This window comes from Saccopteryx bilineata, chromosome 7, assembly GCF_036850765.1.
Source record: "Saccopteryx bilineata isolate mSacBil1 chromosome 7, mSacBil1_pri_phased_curated, whole genome shotgun sequence".
NCBI lineage: Eukaryota > Metazoa > Chordata > Mammalia > Chiroptera > Emballonuridae > Saccopteryx > Saccopteryx bilineata.
The window spans coordinates 76,851,542-76,873,357 of record NC_089496.1 but is presented as its reverse complement, the minus strand read 5'-3'; the positions used below and the strand labels follow the sequence as shown (position 1 = coordinate 76,873,357).

General features: G+C 40.6%; 1 protein-coding gene across 3 annotated transcripts in view; it reads left to right on the top strand.

Annotated features, from left to right (window-relative positions):
* Nucleotides 1–19,122, top strand: part of SLC16A12 (solute carrier family 16 member 12) — a 96,903-nt gene extending 77,781 nt beyond the window's left edge. For 2 of the 3 annotated variants that reach the window (XM_066239408.1, XM_066239409.1), the window contains exons 3-7: nucleotides 5,039–5,142; nucleotides 8,818–8,961; nucleotides 11,174–11,753; nucleotides 13,613–13,872; nucleotides 17,884–19,122. In XM_066239408.1, the coding sequence (XP_066095505.1) occupies nucleotides 5,039–5,142; nucleotides 8,818–8,961; nucleotides 11,174–11,753; nucleotides 13,613–13,872; nucleotides 17,884–18,146 (1,351 nt within the window). In that variant the 3' untranslated portion in view covers nucleotides 18,147–19,122. The remainder of the gene's footprint in view (nucleotides 1–5,038; nucleotides 5,143–8,817; nucleotides 8,962–11,173; nucleotides 11,754–13,612; nucleotides 13,873–17,883) is intronic. The other variant, XM_066239410.1, reaches the window with a different exon arrangement.
* The last annotated feature ends 2,694 nt before the right edge of the window (nucleotides 19,123–21,816 follow it).

The window sequence follows — 21,816 nt, the reverse complement described above, 5'->3', positions numbered from 1 at the left end:
TCATGTTGTACATGACCATTACATCCCTAGTACTTATTTATCATACAACTACCATTACATCCCTAGTACTTACTTATCATACAACTGACTGAATGTTGTACCTTTTAACCACCTTCCTCTGTGACCCCTTCACCCACCCTCTGCCTTTGGTAACCACAAGGCTAATCTCTTTTCCTATTAGTTTGGTCTTTGTTTGTTTGGTTTTAAAATTCCACACCTAAGTGAGATCATAAAGTATTTGTCTTTCTCTTTCTGACTTATTTCACTCAGCATAATGCCTTCAAGGTCCATTCATGTTGTCACAAACGATAGGCTTTCCTCATTTTTCTTATGGCTGAATAATATAGCAGTGTATAGATACCAAACATCTTTATCCACGCATCTATTTTTTCTTTTTCTTTTTAATATATTGTGTTGACATGGTTTCAAGTGTCCCACTCGATATAACACCCTCTCTACACTGCTTCATGAACCCCCAGGCCCTATGCAAAGTCTCTTTCCACCCCCTTTCTCCCCACTCTTTGTTCCCTGATTCTGCCTCCACCCCGCTCTCCCTCTGGTTATTGCTACCCTGTTGTCTGTATATATGTGTTATGTATATATTCATCTATTGATGCACACTTCGGTTGGTTCCATGTCTTGGCTATTGTAAATAATGCTGCTGTGAACATGGTGCTGCTCTTCAAATTAGTGTTTGTATTTCCTTTACACATAATACCAGTATGGAATTGCTGGATCATATGGTAGTTCTTTTTAAACATGTTTGAGGCTCTTTCATACTTTATTTCCAATTCAATAACAGTGCAGAAGGATTCTTTTTCCTCCAGCATTTATTATATCTTGTATTTTGGTGATGGCCATTTTAATAGGGGTGGGGTGATACCTCATTGTGGTTTTCATTTGCATTTCCCTAATAACTAGTGATGTTGAGCATCTTTTCATGTACATGTTCACCTTTTGTACCTCTTCTTTGGCAAAATGTCTACTTAAGGGCTTTGCCCATCTTTTAATTGAGTTATTTGTTTTTTTATTATTGAGTTGAGTGAGTTATTTATTTGTTGTGGATATTCACTCCTTATCAGGTATATGGTTTACAAATATTTTTCCCATTCCATGAATTGTATTTTTACTTTTTGATGGTTTCCTTTGCTGTGAAGAAGCTTTTTAGTTTGATAGTGTCTCACTTGTTTATTTTCTTTTTGTTGCTTGTGCTTTAATCCAAAAAAAAATTATTACCAAGACCCATGTCAAAGAGATTTATCCCTATGTTCTCTTCTAAGAGTTTAACAGTTTCAGGTCTTACATTTAAGCCTCTGTATTAATACAGTGGTTGTCAACCTGGTCCCTACCGCCCACTAGTGGGCATTCCAGCTTTTATGGTCGGCGGTAGCGGAGCAACCACAGTATAAATAAAAAGATAGATTTAACTATAGTAAGTTGTTTTATAAAGATTTATTCTGCCAAACTTAGCAAAAATTCGATAGAAAGTACTTGGTTTAAGTAATTATTATTATATGCTTTAACTTGCTGTAACTCTGCTTTATAAATTTTATAAAGTTACTTCCCTACTTTATTTTTTGTTTGTTTGTTTGTTTGTTTGTATTTTTCCAAAGCCAGAAATGGGGAGGCAGTCAGACAGACTCCCGCATGTGCCCAACCGGGATCCACCAGGCACACCCACCAGGGGGTGATACTCTGCCCACCCGGGGCATTACTCTGTTGCGACCAGAGCCACTCTAGCACCTGAGGCAGAGGCCACAGAGCCATCCCCCAGCGCCCGGGCCAACTTTGCTCCAATGGAGCCTTGGCTGTGGGAGGGAAGAGAGAGACAGAGAGGAAGGGGGGGGGGAGAAGCAGATGGGCGCTCTCTTGTGTGCCCTGGCTGGGAATCGAACCCGGGACTCCTTCACGCCAGGCTGATGCTCTACCACTGAGCCAACCAGCCAGGGCCTACTTCCCTACTTTATAAATCACCATTACTGTGGAACCGGTGGGCAGTTAGAAAATTTTACTACTAACAGAGATACAAAAGTGGGTGGTAGGTATAAAAAGTTGACTACCCCTGCTCTAATACATTTCAGGTTAATTTTTGTGTGTGTGTGTGTGAGTGGTGTAAGATACATGTCCAGTTTCATTCTTATACATGTGAATATCCAACTAGGTTAGCACCATTTATTGAAGAGACTGTCTTTTCTTCATTGAGTATTCTTGGCTTCCTTTTCAAATATTAGTTGAATGTATATGCTTAGGTTTATTTCTGAGCTCTCAGTTCTGTCCCATTGACCTAATTGTCCATTTTATGCCGGCACCATACTGTTTTGTTGACTATAGCTTTGTAGTATAACTTGAAATCAGAAAGTGTGATACTTCCTGTTTTGTTTTTCTTTCTCAGGAGTCTTTGGCTATTCAGGAATTTTTGTGGCACTATTTCCGTTAAAAAAGAAACAACAACAAAAACAAAATGTCATTGGAATCTTGATAGGGATTGTATTGAATCTATGATAACTTTAGATAATATTGACATTTTAACAATATTAATTCTTCCAGTCCATGAATATAGGATACCTTTCCATTTATTTGTCTTTTTTTATTTCTTTCATCAATATCTTATAGATATTTTGTAGAGATTATTCACCTCTTTAGTTAAATTTATTCTAAAGTATTATGTTGCTTTTGATGCTATTATAAATGGGATTGATTTTTTTTTTTTCAGAAATTTTTAGTGTATAGAAATGCTACTTATTTTGTATGGCAATTTTATATCCTGTAACTTTATTGAATTCACTGGTTAGATCTAACAGTTTTTTTGGTGGTGTCTTTACAATATTCTATATATATAATAATGTCACCTGCAAATAGAAACAATTTACATTTTTTTCAATTCTTTTATCATTTATTTATCTATTTTTCTTGCCTGGTTGCTCTAGCTAAGACTTCCAATGCCATGTTGAATTGATTTACAAATAAGGCAACAGTGGGTACCTTTGTCTTATTCCTGATCTTAAAAGAAAAGCTTTCATCTTTCCATTATTGAATATGATGTTAGTTGTGGGCTTGACATACACCGACTTTATTATGTTAAGATATGTTCCTTCTATGCCTAATTTGTTAAGAGTTGATTTTACAATCATGAATTGATATGGCATTTTTGTCAAATGCTTTTTCTACATCTGTTGAGATGATCATGTGATTCTTTTTTTTTTTCATTATATTAATGTGATGTATCACATTGATTGATTTGCATATGTTCAACCATTCTTGTTTTCCTGGGATAAACCCCACTTGATTATGGTGAATGATCCTTTTATTATGCTGTTGAATTCATATCTAGCAGTAACTGGAGAGGAGGAGAGTGAAATAACAGGTTACTATGTGCTGCTAAACATAATGAGTTGGAATGCAGCACTATCCAATGAGACTGGTAACCTCTTATCTCATCTCCAAGGAGCAAGGCCTGATTTCTTCGCCTGAGCTCTAAGAGCTTCCTGTCCTGAATTAGGACATAATGCTAATCTGTATTAGATTGATTCCAAGTTGTATGATGATACAGACGACAGCTTCTGTATTACTTATGTTTTGTTTTTCTTAAGTAATTAACTATTTTTCAACATAAAAATTTCTCTGTCTCTTTTGTCTCCATCTCTGTCTCTGTATGCCTTCCCTCTGTTAATGTGTATATGTATATGTGTGTGTGTGTACACATATGTTTCTGATTGTATAAGAAAGCATGTTCATTGTAAAATAATTCAAAATGCAGAATAAAAACAAAATGAAATCATTTATAATCTCATCATTCACATATGACTGGGCACTTTTTAGTTTATATGTTTTTAGGCTTTTGTTATTTACGTGAATATGTTTTATAAAAATAAGCCATAATCTCAATCATATAATCACAATCACATAATCACAAATCAAGTCATCATTTTAGTACCCAATAATATTTCTTTTTTTTGATATGCCCATAATTTATTTAACCAGTCCCTTATTGATGGACAAATGAGTTGGTTATAATATTTGGCTATTATAGTTACCAGAATCTTTCCTTTTTTGTGTAGTTAATATTATTATTATCATAATTATTTATTACTTTCGGTTAAAACCTAGAAGTGAAATTGCTGGGTGATGTATTGTTCTTTATTGTCAAATTTTAACATATATAGCCTGACCTGTGGTGGCGCAGTGGATAAAGCATCGACCTGGAAATGCTGAGGTTCCCGGTTCGAAACCCTGGGCTTGCCTGGTCAAGGCACATATGGGAGTTGATGCTTCCAGCTCCTCCCCACCTTCTCTCTCTGTCTCTCTCTCCTCTCTCTCCCTCTCTGTCTCTCTCTCTCCCTTTCTCTCTCCTCTCTAAAAATGAATAAATAAAATAAAAAACAAAAAAAATAAAAAAATAAAAATAAAAAATTTTAACATATATAGGTTGTAGATGTTAGTTAAATATTAAGGTGGATAAGAATACATGTTTTTTAACCTGCTATCTTTTTTATAAGACCTTTCCTACAGCAGTGATTCTCACATCCACTTGGCTTCAGCCATCCCTACAGTGGATGAACACTTGTTCTTATCCTTTATAATGGCCCAATGGTCAGCTTCTGATTTCCCACTTATTATGGTCCAAAAAAAACTTCCACTGGAAACCAGTTTAAACCCATGAGGACTGGAACAATCGATTGAACCAAAACTTTAAGCTCTGATTCAAATTCAAATTCATGTTCTTTCTTTTCTTTCCTTCCTTCCTTCCTTCCTTGTTTCCTTCCTTTCTTTTTCTTTCTTTCTTTCTCTTTTCTTTTCTATCTTTTCTTTCCTTTCTCTCTCCTTTCTCTCTTCTTTCTTTCTTTCTTTCTTTTTCTTTCTTACTGGAACAATCAATTGAACCAAAACTTTAAACTCTGATTCAAATTCTTTCTTTCTTTCTTTCTTTCTTTCTTTCTTTCTTTCTTTCTTTCTTTCTTTCTTTTCTTCTTTCCTTCCTTCCTTCCTTCCTTTCTTCCTTCCTTCCTTCCTTCATAACATACTGTCACTTCTTTTTCAGATGTATTTCAATTTTTTTTGTGGAGTTCCAGACCTACTTCACTCAGGATTATGCACAAACAGCATGGATCCATTCCATTGTAGACTGCGTGACCATGCTCTGTGGTAAGTATCACTTACCAGGGATAGACAATCACTGGTTGTTTTCAAACTGTACATGGCAATGACCTTCTATTGCCTTTGATTACTAATGTTTTTCTTAGTAGAAAGAATATGATAAGATTGGCTAAGACTAAAACAAAAGAATGAGCCTACCTTCAGCCAAACCCAACTAGTCATGTTCTTGGAACTAATGCTCTTAACTGATGTCAAATGGAACAGGTAGTTAATAACTCAGGAGGACACTTGCCATTTGGTTCTTTCATAATAAGATAGGATTTTGGGCATATAGGACCTGTCCTGATTTTGGAAGCAGTTAACCGTACAGTGTATGCTTGATTTCTTTCTTTCAAATGCTGTGATCATCATCTCATTTTTCAGCCATGTAAATAGTCCTTGTATAGCACCGTGAGCCATTTCTGTATGTTCTCCTTAAATGAGGGCAAACAATATATGTGTTGCATCTCAAGTCTTATTTTCATTCTGTTCCCTCCCAGAGGTTTCAAAATTTGTCTCCTAGGTTTTATCATTTTTATGCATAAATCTTCATTCTTAGAGAAGAAGTATTGGGGAAGGATAGGATGGTATAATCTTGAGGGGTTTTTTTTTATAATTTTCAAACCAAAATTATTATATTAGTGGCTTAGAGAGTTTCTGAGATTGAGTGAAATTGATATGATCTATTTGCAAGGTAGACCCATTTAATCCTTTCATTGAGATGAATGTTGAATATTTTATTTTATTATTTTATTTATTTATTTATTTTGGTATTTTTCTGGAGTTAGAAGTGGGGAGGCAGTCAGACAGATTCCTGCATGCACCCGACTGGGATATACCCGGCATGCCCACCAGTGGACCGATGCTCTACCCATCTGGGGTGTCACTCCGTTGCAATCTAAGCCATTCCAGTGCCTGAGGCAAAGGCCACGGAGTCATCCTCAGCACCCAGGCGAACTTTGCTCCAGTGGAACTTTGGCTGCGGGAGGGGAAGAGAGACATAGAGAGAAAGGAGAGGGGGAAGGGTGGAGAAGCAGATGAGTTCTTCTCCTGTGTGCCCTGTCTGGGAATCGAACCCAGGGCTTCCACACGCTGAGCGGATGCTCTACTGCTGAGCCAACCAGCCAGGGCTGAATCTTGAATATTTTAGAAAACTGCTGTCTCTTTGGGCCATATCTTTGTGGTAAAGGGAAATACTATATTACTTAGTAACTTATCAATAATGTCATCTGATTCCTTTCTAGGTACTAGTTCATATTTATTTTTAGAAAAAAAAATATACATACTCAGGAATCAATTGGATTGTGCTAAAATTTACTTCCTTGGAGGAATTTGAGAGCAATTCTAGAACTAAAAGCACGTTTCTTGAGAAGGCTGAATTGGCTCTTTTTATTAATAACACTGGAAAGTCTTCACTTGATCTTAACCAAGAGGCCGAGAAGCGATCACACTGGAAGATCTTAAAGGGAGAATATCTATATCTGTATTTTTATATATATATAAATTTTTGGGTTTTCTAGCCTGTATATACATGTATATATTTTTTAAACCAGTATGACGTTCACTGGGTCTTCAGGGTCACATGATTAGTGATAATCTTTGTAGGAACAAGTCAAGAGAGCCGTGTTTGTCTTTATCAAGGTATACAGATGACTCGTTTCTCTCACTGTTATCTTTTGGAGAATATTTATAATCTTCAAAAGAGGAATAAATGACCCTCAGTGACCAATATAGTCACAATGACCATGTGAGACATTTAGCCAGAGCAGAGTCATTCTTAAATATGCAGCATATTTAAATTCCATGCAGGGACTTGAGGTTGAGGCCAGTTGTGCCTAGTTACCCACTTGCTCACCTGGAAGGATTAGTTAAGTATAGACTATGAACAAGAGGCTGCAGAATCACATCTAAGACACTTACTGGAGACATATCTGCCCTATGATGAACAGAGAAGAGAAGGTTTTTCATTGAATTTGTTAAAAGTTTTGTCACTTTTCCAATAATCATAACAGCAGAAGCCTGGAAAATTAGACATATTTTGGGAAGATTCGCTCATTCCTATTCTCCAGTGGTTATATATACAGCCAGCCACTTTCTTAACTAGAGAGCAGACATCAGGCTGATGACTGATTCTGTCGTGTACACTTGAATCTGGTTCAGTTTGATCAACACAAAAATTATACTCCACAGAACCAAGACAACTGGCTCACTGACTCTTCTGATCTGGTTATTGGTGTCAGCGTGAATTGTTCGTTAAAAAGATATTCACTGCTTCCCTTAACCATCCTCCCTGCCATCACTTTGGGAGACTCAAGGAGCCAGAAGAACAGGTTGAAATAACCCTGAGCCTGACCAGGCGGTGGCCCAGTGGATAGAGCGTCAGACTGGAATGTGGAAAGACCCAGGTTCAAGACCTCGAGGTCACCAGCTTGAGCGCAGGCTCATCTGGTTTGAGCAAAACCTCACCAGCTTGGACCCAAGGTTGCTGGCTTGAGCAAGGCGTTACTCAGTCTGCTGTAGCCCCACGGTCAAGGCACCTATGAGAAAGCAATCAATGAACAACTAAGGTGTCGCAATGCGCAATGAAAAACTAATGATTGATGCTTCTCATCTCTCCATTCCTGTCTGTCCCTGTCTATCCCTCTCTCTGACTCTCTCTCTGTCTCTGTAAAAAAAAAAAAGAAATAACCCTGAACTTGGTGTCAGGTGCCCTGGGCATGTCATATTTCCTTGAACTTCAATTTCTCCTTGACCTCTTCCAGCTTTAATTAATATTCTATAAACCTGGAAATTGGCACAATTTTGATGCATTATCAAACCACAGATACACTGCTCACAAAAATTAGGGGATATTTTTAAATGAATGTGAAGAGATAATAGAAAGAAGCATTTTGGGCTTTTTTTTTATTAAACAGGAACATCAGAAAATCAAATGACAAAGTTGTTCGATTATGCAAATAAGATGCAAAACCAACTTTTATTTTGTTGGTGAAAATGTACTTTACAAAAGGCTGAAAGTACTGGAGTGTCTACACATTCATATTCATTTTGAAATATCCTCTAATTTTTGTGAGCAGTACAGAATGAGGCCAACCAAAATGTCACCTTGGGTGCAAGCATTCTCTTAGATTTTTCTGGGTTTCGATTTCTCGTTCATAAGGCTTCCAGAAATCAGTGCCAGATGGTGGCATCTGTCAATCATCTCCCTCGCTTTTTCCTGTGTAACACTGCTGGTCACATGGTGTTGCCCACTTTCCTTTTTTGCCATTAACTGTCATAATTATTGCTAAAGGCATATAAGCAATACTGTATGAAAAATACAAAGCACATCCATCCCTGTGCCAGTGACATATAGCTTAAATAAGCAGTTGATTTCACTGTTTAGAGATCACCCCACAGTTTGGGGATTATGACTGGAATAGGACCGAGAAGTAGAACCAGCGTGGATTTACAAGTCAGGACACTTGGCCCTGGTTTCAGCTTTGCTACTTATTCTCTCTGTGGCCATGGATAGCTCGTGTCCTGTCTCCTCAGTTTTCAAATCTGCAGAATGAGCGTGCTGGGGTGGGGTGGGGGCTTGGTGGTTTCAAGTCAGCCCTTCTCTGCTCTGCCAATGGAACACCTCAGCCTTTTCACAGGCCCTCAAGGCCTTGCTGTTGAACCTATTTATTATTGTTTTTGAAGCTCCGCTTGGGAGTGTTGTCAGTAACCATTTATCCTGTCAAGTGGGAATCATGCTGGGTGGCTTGCTTGCATCTACTGGTCTCATCCTGGGCTCCTTTGCCACCAGTCTGAAGCATCTCTACCTCACTCTGGGAGTTCTTACAGGTAAGGGCACTCTATACGGCTCGTCTCATCCCACCCCATTCAGACTTTGTCAGGCAGGTCAACAGAGCAATAACTCACACATTATTCCCTTTGTTAGATGCATCATTTAGCTGACTTAGCTTATATCTACCTAGCTAGCAGTTAGACAAAAGAGCTGGAAATGCAATTGATTGTATGACTGTAATGAAAATGCATCACCACTTTAATTCAGCCACATGATAGAACGAACTGCTGCCCTTTGGCAGCAGAGTATGGCTGCGATTCTGTGCTAAGAAGCCACAAGATTTTAGCCAGGACAATATAAATTTTCAGCAATGATCAATCTCCCAATGTCTTTAATAAGACATTAAAATACCATCTGCAGTTGACTCGAGTCACCCCTGCTTTACAGTAAATATGATTGTGCAGTAAATGGGGGTTTCCAATTTAAAAGAGAAAGCCCCCTGTTGTGAATATTTTTGTATTACATATTCTCTCTCAATGTTATGGAAGTATACTTTAGAGCAGTGGTTCTCAACCTTTCTAATGCCGTGACCCCGCAATACAGTTCCTCATGTTGCGGTGACCCCAAACCAAAAAATAATTTTGGTGGCTACTTCATAACTGTAATTTTGCTACAGTTATGATTCGGAATGTAAATACCTGATATGCATTATGTATTTTTCCGATGGCTTTAGGCGACCCCGCCGGGTCACGACCCACAGGTTGAGAACCGCTGCTTTAGAGAATTGTAATGAACCCCACAGAAAGAGAAGCAACATATGTGTATCCCATCAGGACAGAATAGGATCAAGGTGGGTGGGTTGGCGGGACTGGAGCAGCAGCTTGCTCCATCACTCAGAGGGGTGTGGAGAGGAGCACTAACTCATGTCCAGGCATGGTGCCACAGGGGTAGCATGATCAGGCCAGTAAATAATACCATTTCATAGCGAGGATATAAATCTACCTTTGTCAGCTCAAAAAGGTATCTGTCCCATGTAACCCAAAGGGCCTGGCTTCTAGGGTGTCCAGTCATCCCGGTTTAGCAGGGATTGTCCTGGTCTTAACTCTGATCTCAGAGTTTCTTTGGGAAACCTCTCCAGTCGGGCCAATTAGGATCATTGTTCGCCCTGCACTGCAGGTGGGAACAGGAGCTGAATGGAGTTCTCCTTTTTTTCCCCTGACATTAGATGCCATGAATTCCAGGTTTAAAGCCCTTCAGATTTTCTTGATTTAAAAGGAATAGGTGCTGAAACTCTTTAGGAGGCTTCCTGCTGACTTTAAGGGATATTTTCAGGCGTACATATGATGTTCATGTGTAAAGTTGGCACAGTGTTTTCCAGTTATATGAAATTACTCTGGAACTTTCATGGGCACATGTGTGCTGTTTACACTAAAATTTCAGAATGGTCCCAATTAACAGACTTCTGTCTTCATAGGCAGTGAAAATTTGAGGCAATTCTCTGGATATTTTAAGTTAGAAGGAGGTGTTATTGGGGAGAATAAGTTTCTTAAGTCAGCATTATCTTGATTTTTTTAGTTAATTCAAATTTAGTTTAATAGTTTTTAAGTCCATTTAATTTTTTTTTATTTTGGGTGAGAGGAAGGGAGATAGTGAGACAGATTCCCGCATGTGCCCCCGACTGAGACCCACCCAGCAAGCCCATCTGGGACCAATGCTTGAGTACTGAGCCACTTTCAGTGCCTGAGGCTGATGTAATCCAATGGAGCTATCCTCAGTGCCTGGGGCCACACTTGAACCAATCAAGCCAATGGCTGTGGGAGGAGAAGAGAGAGAAGGGGGAGAGTGAGGGTGGGAGAAGCAGATGGCCACTTCTCCTGTGTGCCCTGATGGGGTATCAAACCTGGGATGTCCATGTGCCAGGCCAACGCACTAGCACATGAGTGGCCAACGCATGAGCCACATGCCAGGGCTCCATTTCATTTTTTTAAGAAGTCATACTTCTTTAAGGTCTGTGGGTTGTTTATTTTTCCCCCTTAGGTCTATGGGGTTTTTTTTTTTTTCAAGAAGAAAGTCATATATATGCTACACTTTCCAAATTGTCGATGACTGGTGAGCGGAGACCTTTTTTAGCTTGGTGTAGAAAAACAGTTTAAAAAGAATTAATAGAAGGTCAGATTCTCTCTGACACAAATGCCTTCCTTCTGAGATAGTCTCTTTCGTTGGCTGTCCTTGGAGCACCAGCACTCACAGAGTTCTCTTTCTCCTCAGGTCTTGGGTTTGCACTGTGTTACTCTCCAGCTATTGCCATGGTGGGCAAGTACTTCAGCAGACGGAAAGCCCTTGCTTATGGGATCGCTATGTCGGGAAGTGGCATTGGCACCTTCATCCTGGCTCCTGTGGTTCAGCTCCTCATTGAACAGTTTTCCTGGCGGGGAGCATTACTCATTCTCGGAGGATTTGTTTTGAATCTTTGTGTTTGCGGTGCCTTGATGCGGCCAATTACTCTTAAAGAGGACCATACAATTCCAGAACAGAACCATGTCTGTAGAACTCAGAAACAAGACTTGAAGCGCGTGTCTCCCTGTTCACGTTTGACGAAGGAATGGGTACAGACCTGCCTCTGTTGCTGTTTGCAGCAGGAATACAGTTTCTTACTGATGTCAGACTTCGTTGTATTAGCCATCTCCGTTCTGTTCATGGCATACGGATGCAGCCCTCTCTTTGTGTACTTGGTGCCTTATGCTTTGAGTGTTGGAGTGAGTCACCAGCAAGCTGCTTTCCTTATGTCCACACTCGGGGTGATTGACATCATTGGCAATATCACATTTGGATGGCTAACCGACAGAAGGTAAAATTTGTGAAACCACAATCGGTTCCCCATCAGGGGGACTGTAAGTTTTGAGTTTCCCTCGTCCCCTTTCCCTGTAGAATACCTGGGTCTGAATGATGTTAACAAGTTTTCAATGTCTGAAGGCAACTGCCTTCCTGGTTCGTCTAGTCAGAGGTTGGCGAGCTTTCTGCAAAAGGTCAGATAGTGAACATTTTTGGCTTTGTGGATTATATGGTCACAACTACCAACTGTTGTTGTTGCAGCACACAAGCAGCCCTAGACAATATGTGAACAAATGGAAGTGACTGTTTCTATAAGACTTTATTTACGGACACTAAAATTTGAATTTTTCATATAATTTTGAAATTTTACAAAATATTGTTTTTTTAATTTTTTTTTTCTTCCAACTATTCAAAAATGGAAAAATCACGCTGAGTTCACTGATCGTGCAAAAACAGGTAGTGGGCTGGATTAAGCCATAGTTTTCTGATCTCTATTCTAGATGGTTTAAGATGGTGAGTATTTCTCAATTGCCAAACACTAGGGCAACCATAAGTTCTGGTGATAGATTTAATTCCATCCTAAGTCAAGTCAGTCCTTAGGTAAGACAACTTATGGCGGGCGTCATGGTCTTCGTTTCCTTTGAACCACTCCAGAGACCGGCTGGGAGGGGAGAGAGAAAGGAGCAGAATCCATTCTAGGGAGGAGGATCAGAGGAGTAATAACAGCTTACCTGGGGCCACATTTTCATGACTGACAGTGCAAATGGCAACTACTGACATTATAACTGTAGGCTTCGAAACCAACGTTATAAGAAATCTGCCGACCCGGTTTTTCAGCTAGTGTTTGTTGGTTTGGAGTGAAGACATCAAGGCACTCATACTCTCCTAAATGATGGATTCTTCACACTTAAGCTGTGACCTAGCAGAGCTGTCATCCTGTGGCTTCTCACACATTATGTCATTGGTAATTAATCAGGATCCAGCTGCCATTCTGAAGTGTGACGAATATAATATTTAGGATTAATTTCACATTTTTAATGGTTAAGGAGGAAGGAGAGAGGAAGAGGTACCTGTCTTTACAATCAAATAACTCAACAAGAAGCAGCCTGGTGTAGGTCTGATGGAGCAATCTCTTGTCTGAAATATACAACATCTAAGTTCTCATGCTGTTTGTTCTGTTCCTGATTACCCTGGGACCCAGGGAAAATCACCTAACCCTCGGATTCTCAAGGGTCTTCATCTGTAAAACAGGCTAGTGCAATATTTGCCTGTCAACCTCACAGCATTTTGTGAGATTCAAAGAAGACTGTGGGGCCCTGGCCAGTTGGCTCAGTGGTAGAGCATCGGCCTGGCGTGCGGGGGACCTGGGTTCGATTCCCGGCCAGGGCACATAGGAGAAGCGCCCATTTGCTTCTCCACCCCTCCCTCTCTCCTTCCTCTCTGTCTCTCTCTTCCCCTCCTGCAGCCAAGGCTCCATTGGAGCAAAGATGGCCCGGGCGCTGGGGATGGCTCTGTGGCCTCTGCCCCAGGCGCTAGAGTGGCTCTGGTCGCAACAGGGCGACGCCCAGGATGGGCAGAGCATCGCCCCCTGGTGGGCAGAGCGTCGCCCCTGGTGGGCGTGCCGGGTGGATTCCAGTCGGGCGCATGTGGGAGTCTGTCCGACTGTCTCTCCCCGTTTCCAGCTTCAGAAATTTAAAAAAAAAAAAAAAGGAAGACTGTGGGTGGAAAAAAAAATTAAAGCAGAGATGGCTGGTGCCGCTTTTCCACAGAGTCTTCTATAAATAGCCGTGATGCTTACTGCTGTACGGCCTGGTTCGAAAGCTCTTTGACAGAGCCTGGGCATACCGCCCTCATTTCTGCTCTTCAAACCCACAGGTTCCTGAAGAATTACCAGTACGTCTGCTACCTCTTTGCCGTGGGCCTGGACGGGCTCTGCTATCTCTGCCTCCCAGTGCTTCGGAGCCTCCCCCTGCTCGTGCCTTTCTCCTGTACCTTTGGCTACTTTGATGGTGCCTACGTGACTCTGATCCCAGTGGTGACTGCCGAGATAGTGGGGACCACCTCTCTGTCATCAGCACTCGGTGTGGTGTACTTTCTTCATGCAGTGCCGTACTTGGTGAGCCCACCCATTGCAGGTAAGTTTCCAGAAAGAACACCAGCCGCTGATGGTCTCTGCTGTATTGATGTGAGAACAGTGAGCTCACACACATAAAAAAAAAAGGAGGATTGCAAGTAAGTTGGGGAAGAGGGAAAACAAAAGGGATGCAGGAGCCACCAACACATCGTGATCTCACCTACATCCTTGTTTTATAACCGTCTTCTAACCAAGTAAGGACTTCACCTTGTGGGAGAGAAAATGCCTCAGATTAGGGCAGGGGTCCCCAAACTTTTTACACAGGGGGCCAGTTCACTGTCCCTCAGACCGTTGGAGGGCCGGACTACAAAAAAGACTATGAACAATTCTCTATGCACACTGCACATATCTTATTTTAAAGTAAAAAAACAAAATGGGATATTTAAAATAAAGAACAAGTAAATTTAAATCAACAAACTGACCAGTACTTCAATGGGAACTATGGGCCTGCTTTTGGCTAATAAGATGGTCAATGTGCTCCTCTCACTGACCACCAATGAAAGAGGTGCCCCTTCTGGAAGTGCAGCGGGGGCTGGATAAATGGCCTCAGGGGGCCGCATGCGGCCCGCGGGCCGTAGTTTGGGGACACCTGGATTAGGGTCTTGAGTCCATTCCACACTAATGACGAGAGCAGTGGAATGGGGCAGCTGCTGAGACTTAGAAATTAAGTTGGGCACATTCAGAAGGAAGTCTGGTGGAGTACAGGATTCTAAGAGGAGACAGTGGGCGGTGAGGCTGAAATGTAAGTCAGAGTGGAGTGCCTTACGCGCCAGCCCAAAGAAGCTAGGGCCCTATGGCCTTCAGAGACTAGGGAGAGTATGACAGTGGTTGTGCAAATGGGTGATATGGTAAAGAGTGTATTTTGGGAAATGTGATCTAGCAATTGATCTGGGCATTCAAGAGAGAAGCAGTTAGGTTCAGGAACAAACTGATAAAGGTCCAAATGAGTGCTGCTGCAGCAGGGGGAAAAATGAGCTCTTGGGGGCAGAGAGAAGGTTTAAACACATAAACTGAACTTATCACATCGGGGTGAAGGAGAAAAAGAAGCCCAAAATTACTTAGAAAATAATGGCGTGGTTAAAAGAAATAAAGTTGGAGAAAGTGGCTTTGCCAGAAAAAGGTAATGAATTTAAGGTTTAGATATATTGTTGAGATACATGAAATACCCAATAAAATGGCCAGTAGAGCTCTTTAGGGATGAAATCAAATGTGAGGGAGGCCATGTTTGACGTACAGGTTTGTGAGTCATCAGCGAAAGCATCTAGAATGTTTTGCAAACCGTCAACTACGATAGAAATTTAAAGCATGATGAAACAAGTGATTCAATAAGTATTTATTGCTTGTGGACAAGCATTATGCTCAGTGCTGCTGATACAGCAGCAAACGCGTCAGGAACCATTCCTCCTTCCTAGAATATGTGGTCTAGATCGAGGTCCTGGGACCACGTTCATTAGTATCCCCTGGAAACCTGATTAAAAAGGCAGATTCCTTGACCCTCTTTTGTGATCTGAATCTCTGGGGATGAGTTTCAGGAATCTAAATTCTAGACCAGCTTTCTCACTAGACTGAGACTAACTAGTCCAGATCATTATCTGCTTAAATTAAAACCAAGACAATGGAGGTCTCTGAAAATAGGCAAAAAGAAATGAAACAAACATTTCCTAGAAGGAAAGACGGGAATCTTTTAAAGAAGCCAGGATTCTGCTTTAGCTGCTGTTGTTGAAAGATAATTTAGGGTTATTTCCAAACCCCAGCAATTGCTAAAGCAGCAAATGACAGGAAACTGCTTACGTGGTGACTACAGATGGAAATTCCTGGTTAGTGTAAACTCCATGATGAAGGACGATATGTTTACTGCTTCTTTTATGAAAATTGCTCCAAATGTTCATACTCCACCCTTCATAGCCAATTTTTGTTTGCTAGCCTTTAGGAGCAGTATAATTCTGTTAAAAAGTTATGGGACATGAAACAAAACTGGGATTCCTGGATTCTTTTCTCAATCTAGGGCCTTTATTCAGCAAATCAGACATTGTATTCATTGCCAGGTATTAGAGGATTAGGGTATGCATTCTTATTGTAATATTTCTCTTATGTGATTACCTTTAAAATGACAACTTTCTACTCAGTATCTTCTCCTTGGTGCTACAGAAATGCACAAGTAAATCACAAGATAACTAGGATATTTGAGAGTGCTTTGGATTGCAGAAAAGTTTATGGGGCTTATAATAATTTTGCATGCTATTTTTGAATAATGAATTTGAAATGGTAAGAGGAGACATCATATACCTTTCTCTGGTGGACTTTCTTGAAATATAAATAAAGTTTGGAGGAATTTAACTTTTTTTTTTTCATGAGAGAGAGAGAGAGAGACAGACAGGCAGGGAGAGAGATGAGAAGCATCAACTCGTAAATGTTACATTTTAGTTGTCCATTGATTGCTTCTCATATGTACCTGGATCAGGGGCTCCAGCTGAGCCAGTGACCCCTTGCTCAAGCCAGCTACTTTGGGCTCAAGCCAGTGACCTCTGGACTCAAACCAGCAACCATGGGGTCATGTCTGTACTCTCACACTCAAGCCAGTGACCCCACTCTCAAGCTGGTGAGCCTGCGCTCAAGAAGACAACCTTGGGATTTTAAACCTAGGTCCTCAGCATCCCAGATCAAAGCTCTATCCACTGTGCTACCCCCTGGTCAGGCATAACAATTTTTTTTTTTGTATTTTTTTTGAAGTTGGAAACAGGGAGGCAGTCAGACAGACTCCCACCTGTGCCTGACCGGGATCCACCCGGCATGCCCACCAGGGGGTGATGCTCTGCCCATCTGGGGCGTTGCTCTGTTGCAACCAGGGCCATTCTAGCGCCTGAGGCAGAGGTCACAGAGCCATCCTCAGCGCCCATGCCAACTTTGCTCCAATGGAGCCTTGGATGCAGGAGGGGAAGAGAGAGACAGAGAGGAAGGAGAGGGGGAGGGGTGGAGAAGCAGATGGGCGCCTCTCCCGTGTGCCCTGGCCGGGAATCAAACCCAGGACTCCTGCACGCCAGGCCGATGCTCTACCACTGAGCCAACCAGCCAGGGCTAACAATTTTTATTTTAAAGATTTTATTGATTTTAGAGAGAGGAGATAGAGAGAGAAAGGCAGGGCAGAGAGGAGTGGGAAGCATCAACTTGTACTTGCTTCTTAGATATGCTGTGTGCCTTGACTGAGCAGGCCCAGGGTTTTGAACTGGGAACCTCAGCATTCCAGGTTGGTGATTTAGCCACTGCACCACCACAGGTTAAGTTCATTTAACTTTACAATCCCAAATAATTGCCTGCAAAAGTTTGATTTTACCCATTAATTCTCTGATCTCTGTGGCCCATATTTTGCATAACATATAACCTGGTTCTCCTCAAATTTTAAAGCTGGCATAGATGCTCAGATCAACCTATTCTAAAAAGAGATAAAAGAAAAAAGAACCGTGATAGCAGAATTATGTTTTCTGAAATTTGTATTAGCAACTTATAAAATGGCCCAAAGTTCTGGTTTTCAAACTGAATGGGGTACAATGACTGGCAAACCCACCTGGAAATCTGGGTTCTGCTTTATCCAGAAACATGTACTGAAGATAGTTTATGGGTGCTGGAATACTATTAGTATTTTGTATGATTATTTTCTCTTAACACCTACATAATTGATCCCAATGTCAATAATGTGAATGATGCTATTTTTATTTTTCTACCATATTCCATGGAATTAATAATAATAAGTAATATTGATTTTGTGATTACTAAGGGTGTGACACTCTTCCAGGCACTTTATATAATAGAAACCATTTATTTTAGAAGTCTCCTTAGAAAATAGCATGCATTTTTCAGTTGCTGCACAATATTTTTTAGGATATCTGATGTTTTCATCAAGCTTATAATGGTAGTGTTAGCAATCTGTTGTTATTATCCTTACAAAATATTAGATTTCAGAGTGGGCACCTGAATATTCAACTCAACAATATGGTTCTGCTGTTGCTTGTTACAGGGTGGCTGGTGGATACGACGGGCAGCTACACTGCAGCGTTTCTTCTCTGTGGATTTTCAATGATATTCAGTTCTGTGTTGCTTGGCTTTGCTAGACTTATTAAGAAGACGAAAAAAACCCAGCCGCGGTTCCTTGCCAAAGAATCTGATCCCAAGCTGCAGCTATGGACCAATGGATCTGTGGCTTACTCTGTGGCGAGTGAATTAGATCAGAAAGACGGTGAATCTGTGGCGATGGCTGTGCCTGGCTACAACCCCACATGACCAATGGCCTTTGCAGCCTGGGAATTTGCAGGGCTGAGTGAGGGGACTCCTGGACTATACATGTTTCTAAAGCATTTTATTTTGGCAGAAGCATTGCCTTCCAAGGAAATTATTATGAGTGTTTTGTTGACATATTTATAGGGGGAAATAGCAAATAACAAAGCAAGCTGGACTGGCTCAGAGTTGCCTCATCTGGCATTTGTACTCCCAGTTGAACTTGTATCTTGCAGGCAGTGAGCATAATAACTCCGTGGAGAGTGTTAGAACATGGTTGATGTAATTAGCTGGAATTAGGGGTAATTTCAAGGCATGACCAAAGCAGATGACACTGGGCAGAAACAGCTCTGCCCCTCTATCTTCCCTCTTTAGTTAGAAGCTAAAGAGAAACATTGGCACGTAGGTTAGCTTACTCGATACTATTTGGAGAAGGGGGTCAGCTTATGTGTGGTAATCGAAGGTCGAGATGCCAAACCTTTTTTATAGTGGAGCTTCTCATTAGGGTTTTAAACAGGGTTGTTGAAGAATGTTTTAGATTTTTCAAAAAACAATGATTAATACAGAATGAAAGTAACCGTCTCTCTCCCTGTGCCCACCCACACACCCTCCTTCAACTAGCTCTTGCCTTGGGCAAGGGGTAGGCACCATATTGAGAATCCAATGAACCATGGAATGCCATGGTTGGGAGTGATCGTAAGGATGGCTGGAAAGATCTTCTATTTGAAATTGTGCACTGGAAACTGAAAGCTTTTTCCTAAGACTGTCCCAAGCTCTCGCCTCTGTTCCTACCGCATACAATACTTACTTTAAGTTTAGCACAGCGGTTCTCAACCTCTGGGTCGCGACCCCGGCGAGGGTGGAACGACCAAAACACAGGGGTCGCCTAAAGCCATCGGAAATACATATTTTATTTAAAAATTCCGATGGCTTTAGGCGACCCCTGTGTTTTGGTCGTTCGACCCCCGCCGGGGTCGCGACCCACAGGTTGAGAACAGCTGGTTTAGCAGAACACACCAAGTTGCAAGGTCAGTTTCTACCTGAAATGTCAACAGCAACACTTCCCATGCCCCCGCCCCCCAGAAAAAAAGCTCTTATTTAAATTGCAGACACATTCCTGTTAAGAATGGAAAAATGCTGGCAGTAATCCAACTGGCCAGGAATTGAATTCTTGAATCAGCAGGTCTCTGGTGAGTTTTCTTTTCAGATCAGACATTTAAGTTCATCATTACCCAAAACAAGACTTGGGTAATGCTTGAAAAATATTATTCTGGAGAAATTCTAAAGTGAGAGTCCCTTCTCCCTATGTTACTTCCTGCTCAGTTGTCCACTACTCGTCTCTTCATGGATAATCATTAGACACTTGGTGAACCTTTTCAACTGAGAGAAGGCATCAGGGTTAGTTAACCTCAGCATTATAGATTGCACTCTCATCAATTATAGCTTTGGTCAGGGGAAAGAGCGGAGATTAAGAGAGCCAGTGATGTGATCATTTACAGTTTCTAGAACTCTTTCATGTACCTTAACTGATTGGATTAGAATCGTTTGCTAATTCCCAGGTACTCTCTGCTTTCCAGTGGTGTAAAATCATTTCTAAATCTTCAGATTGAAGAGGGTAGGCATAGGGAGAGAAGAGATGGCCAGACCCCACAGTTGGTCTTTAACCCTTTTATATACATAAAATGATCATCCTGAACCCCAAGGTATGTTGCGACTGTAAATAGGGCCACATTACACAATTGAAAGGCAGTTTTAATTATTGAACACATTTAAATCTAAACTTCAAGAAGATCATTTTATCCTGAAGGGCATTTAATCCACTGTCCCCCCAGGAGGCCCCACAAATACCCTGCCTGAGGTAGTGAGAGAAAAAATACAGCAGTAAAGAAAATTCTAGGTTGGCTAAGCATGTTCAGCAAGAGTTTTTGCCTATAACTGGATTATTTCATAAAATTACATATTAAGCCTGACCTGTGGTGGCGCAGTGGATAAAGCATCAACCTAGAAATGCTGAGGTTGTCGGTTCAAAACCCTGGGCTTGCCTGGTCAAGGCACATGTGGGAGTTGATGCTTCCTGCTCCTCCCCCCTTCTCTCTCTCTCTCTCTCTCTCTCTTCCCTCTCTATAATGAATAAATAAAATCTTAAAAAAAAAAATTAAAAAAAAAAATTACATATTAATACAGTGCTTTCAGAATGACATACTGACTTGATTTGATGGGAGAAAACTGTAATATTTCATAGTTGTTTTCCAAAGAAATTTGAATGTCACTTGTTATCTTTTATTTTATTTTCTGACCATTTTTATTATCTTTTTACTTAGTTTGTGAATTTAGTTTTGAACTTTGTCATTTGTAATTTTAAAACAATATTTGCGAAATATCTATGAAAAGTCAAAGTTAAAAATGAAGTTATGTGTGTTTAGAATGGCTCTTTACACTAAATGTCGTTTCTTGAGCCTTCAATTCTAAAGATGTTTTTAAAATATAAAGTTATTATTATTATTATACATAGTTTTCCTAGTAATAATCATAGTAAAGTTCTATTTATCTGGTTCTGAAATATAATTTCTTTAAAGTATTATAAATATTCATAAAAAATGAGCATAGAGAACAGAGCTTTTAAAAATTTATATAAAATATTTGGGATATTTTGACTTTATACATGCATAAAATACCAGTAGGAAAATGTAGATCTGAGAGACGATCATTGTTATCTCCACAAAATTTTACTGTTACGCTTCCATGTGCCTATATTGTTGATTTCAAAATGGAGGGATTCATGGGAATGATGAGTTTTGTGATGGGGCGGAGCTAGAACTTAAATACTTTTTTACATCACTGCCAGCTCTGCTCTGAAACTGTGTAGAAAAGCAAAGGAAACTAAGTGTTGTAGATACATGTCCCATTGGGCCTCTTTCAGATTGTGATTTTTCCAATAGATCAGAAATCTATGCTAATATTTTCCTATTTCAACAGCTTAATAAATGAATTTATAGTCATATTTGGGGAAACATTTTCCCTTGCACAGGGGGTTTGGATTGAATGGTGAGTGGGCTTGCGTGGATCGTGCTCAGATGTAGCTGGCATAAAAAGACGTGGTAGCCATCAAATATTTTACAAAACCCAAAGCCACTTACTGAGTACTTCCAGTGTGTAAGCTACTGTGCTCAGCACTTCCTGTGCATTGTCTTATTGCATCCCCATAATAACCTACATTATCACCATTCTATAGGTGTGGAAACTGAGGCTCCTGGTCCCATAGCGACTGTATTCCGGTAACTCATGAAATCCTGGAAAACTAGGAAGCTGTCTGATTGACGCTGGAAACTGCCTCCTTCCCTCTGGCCCACTCAGATTGTCTTCTTAAGTGGGCTTAAGAGGGAAAGGGGGGTGAGGGGAGGTGGGGTGGGGTAGAGGAGGGAGAGACAGTGACGGAGGGAGACCTGACTTGGGGTGGTGAACACACAATGCAATATACAGAAGATGTGTTGTAGAATTGTGCACCTGAATCTTGTATAATTTTATTAACCAATGTCATCCCAAAAAATTCAGTAAAAATATTTTAAAATTAAACATTTTAAAGAATAAATAAAATTTAAGAAAAGAAGCCATTTGGAAATAGGACTACCCTTGGGCAGATAAATCATTTGGCTTGTGTTTCAATCTTCCAATTAGT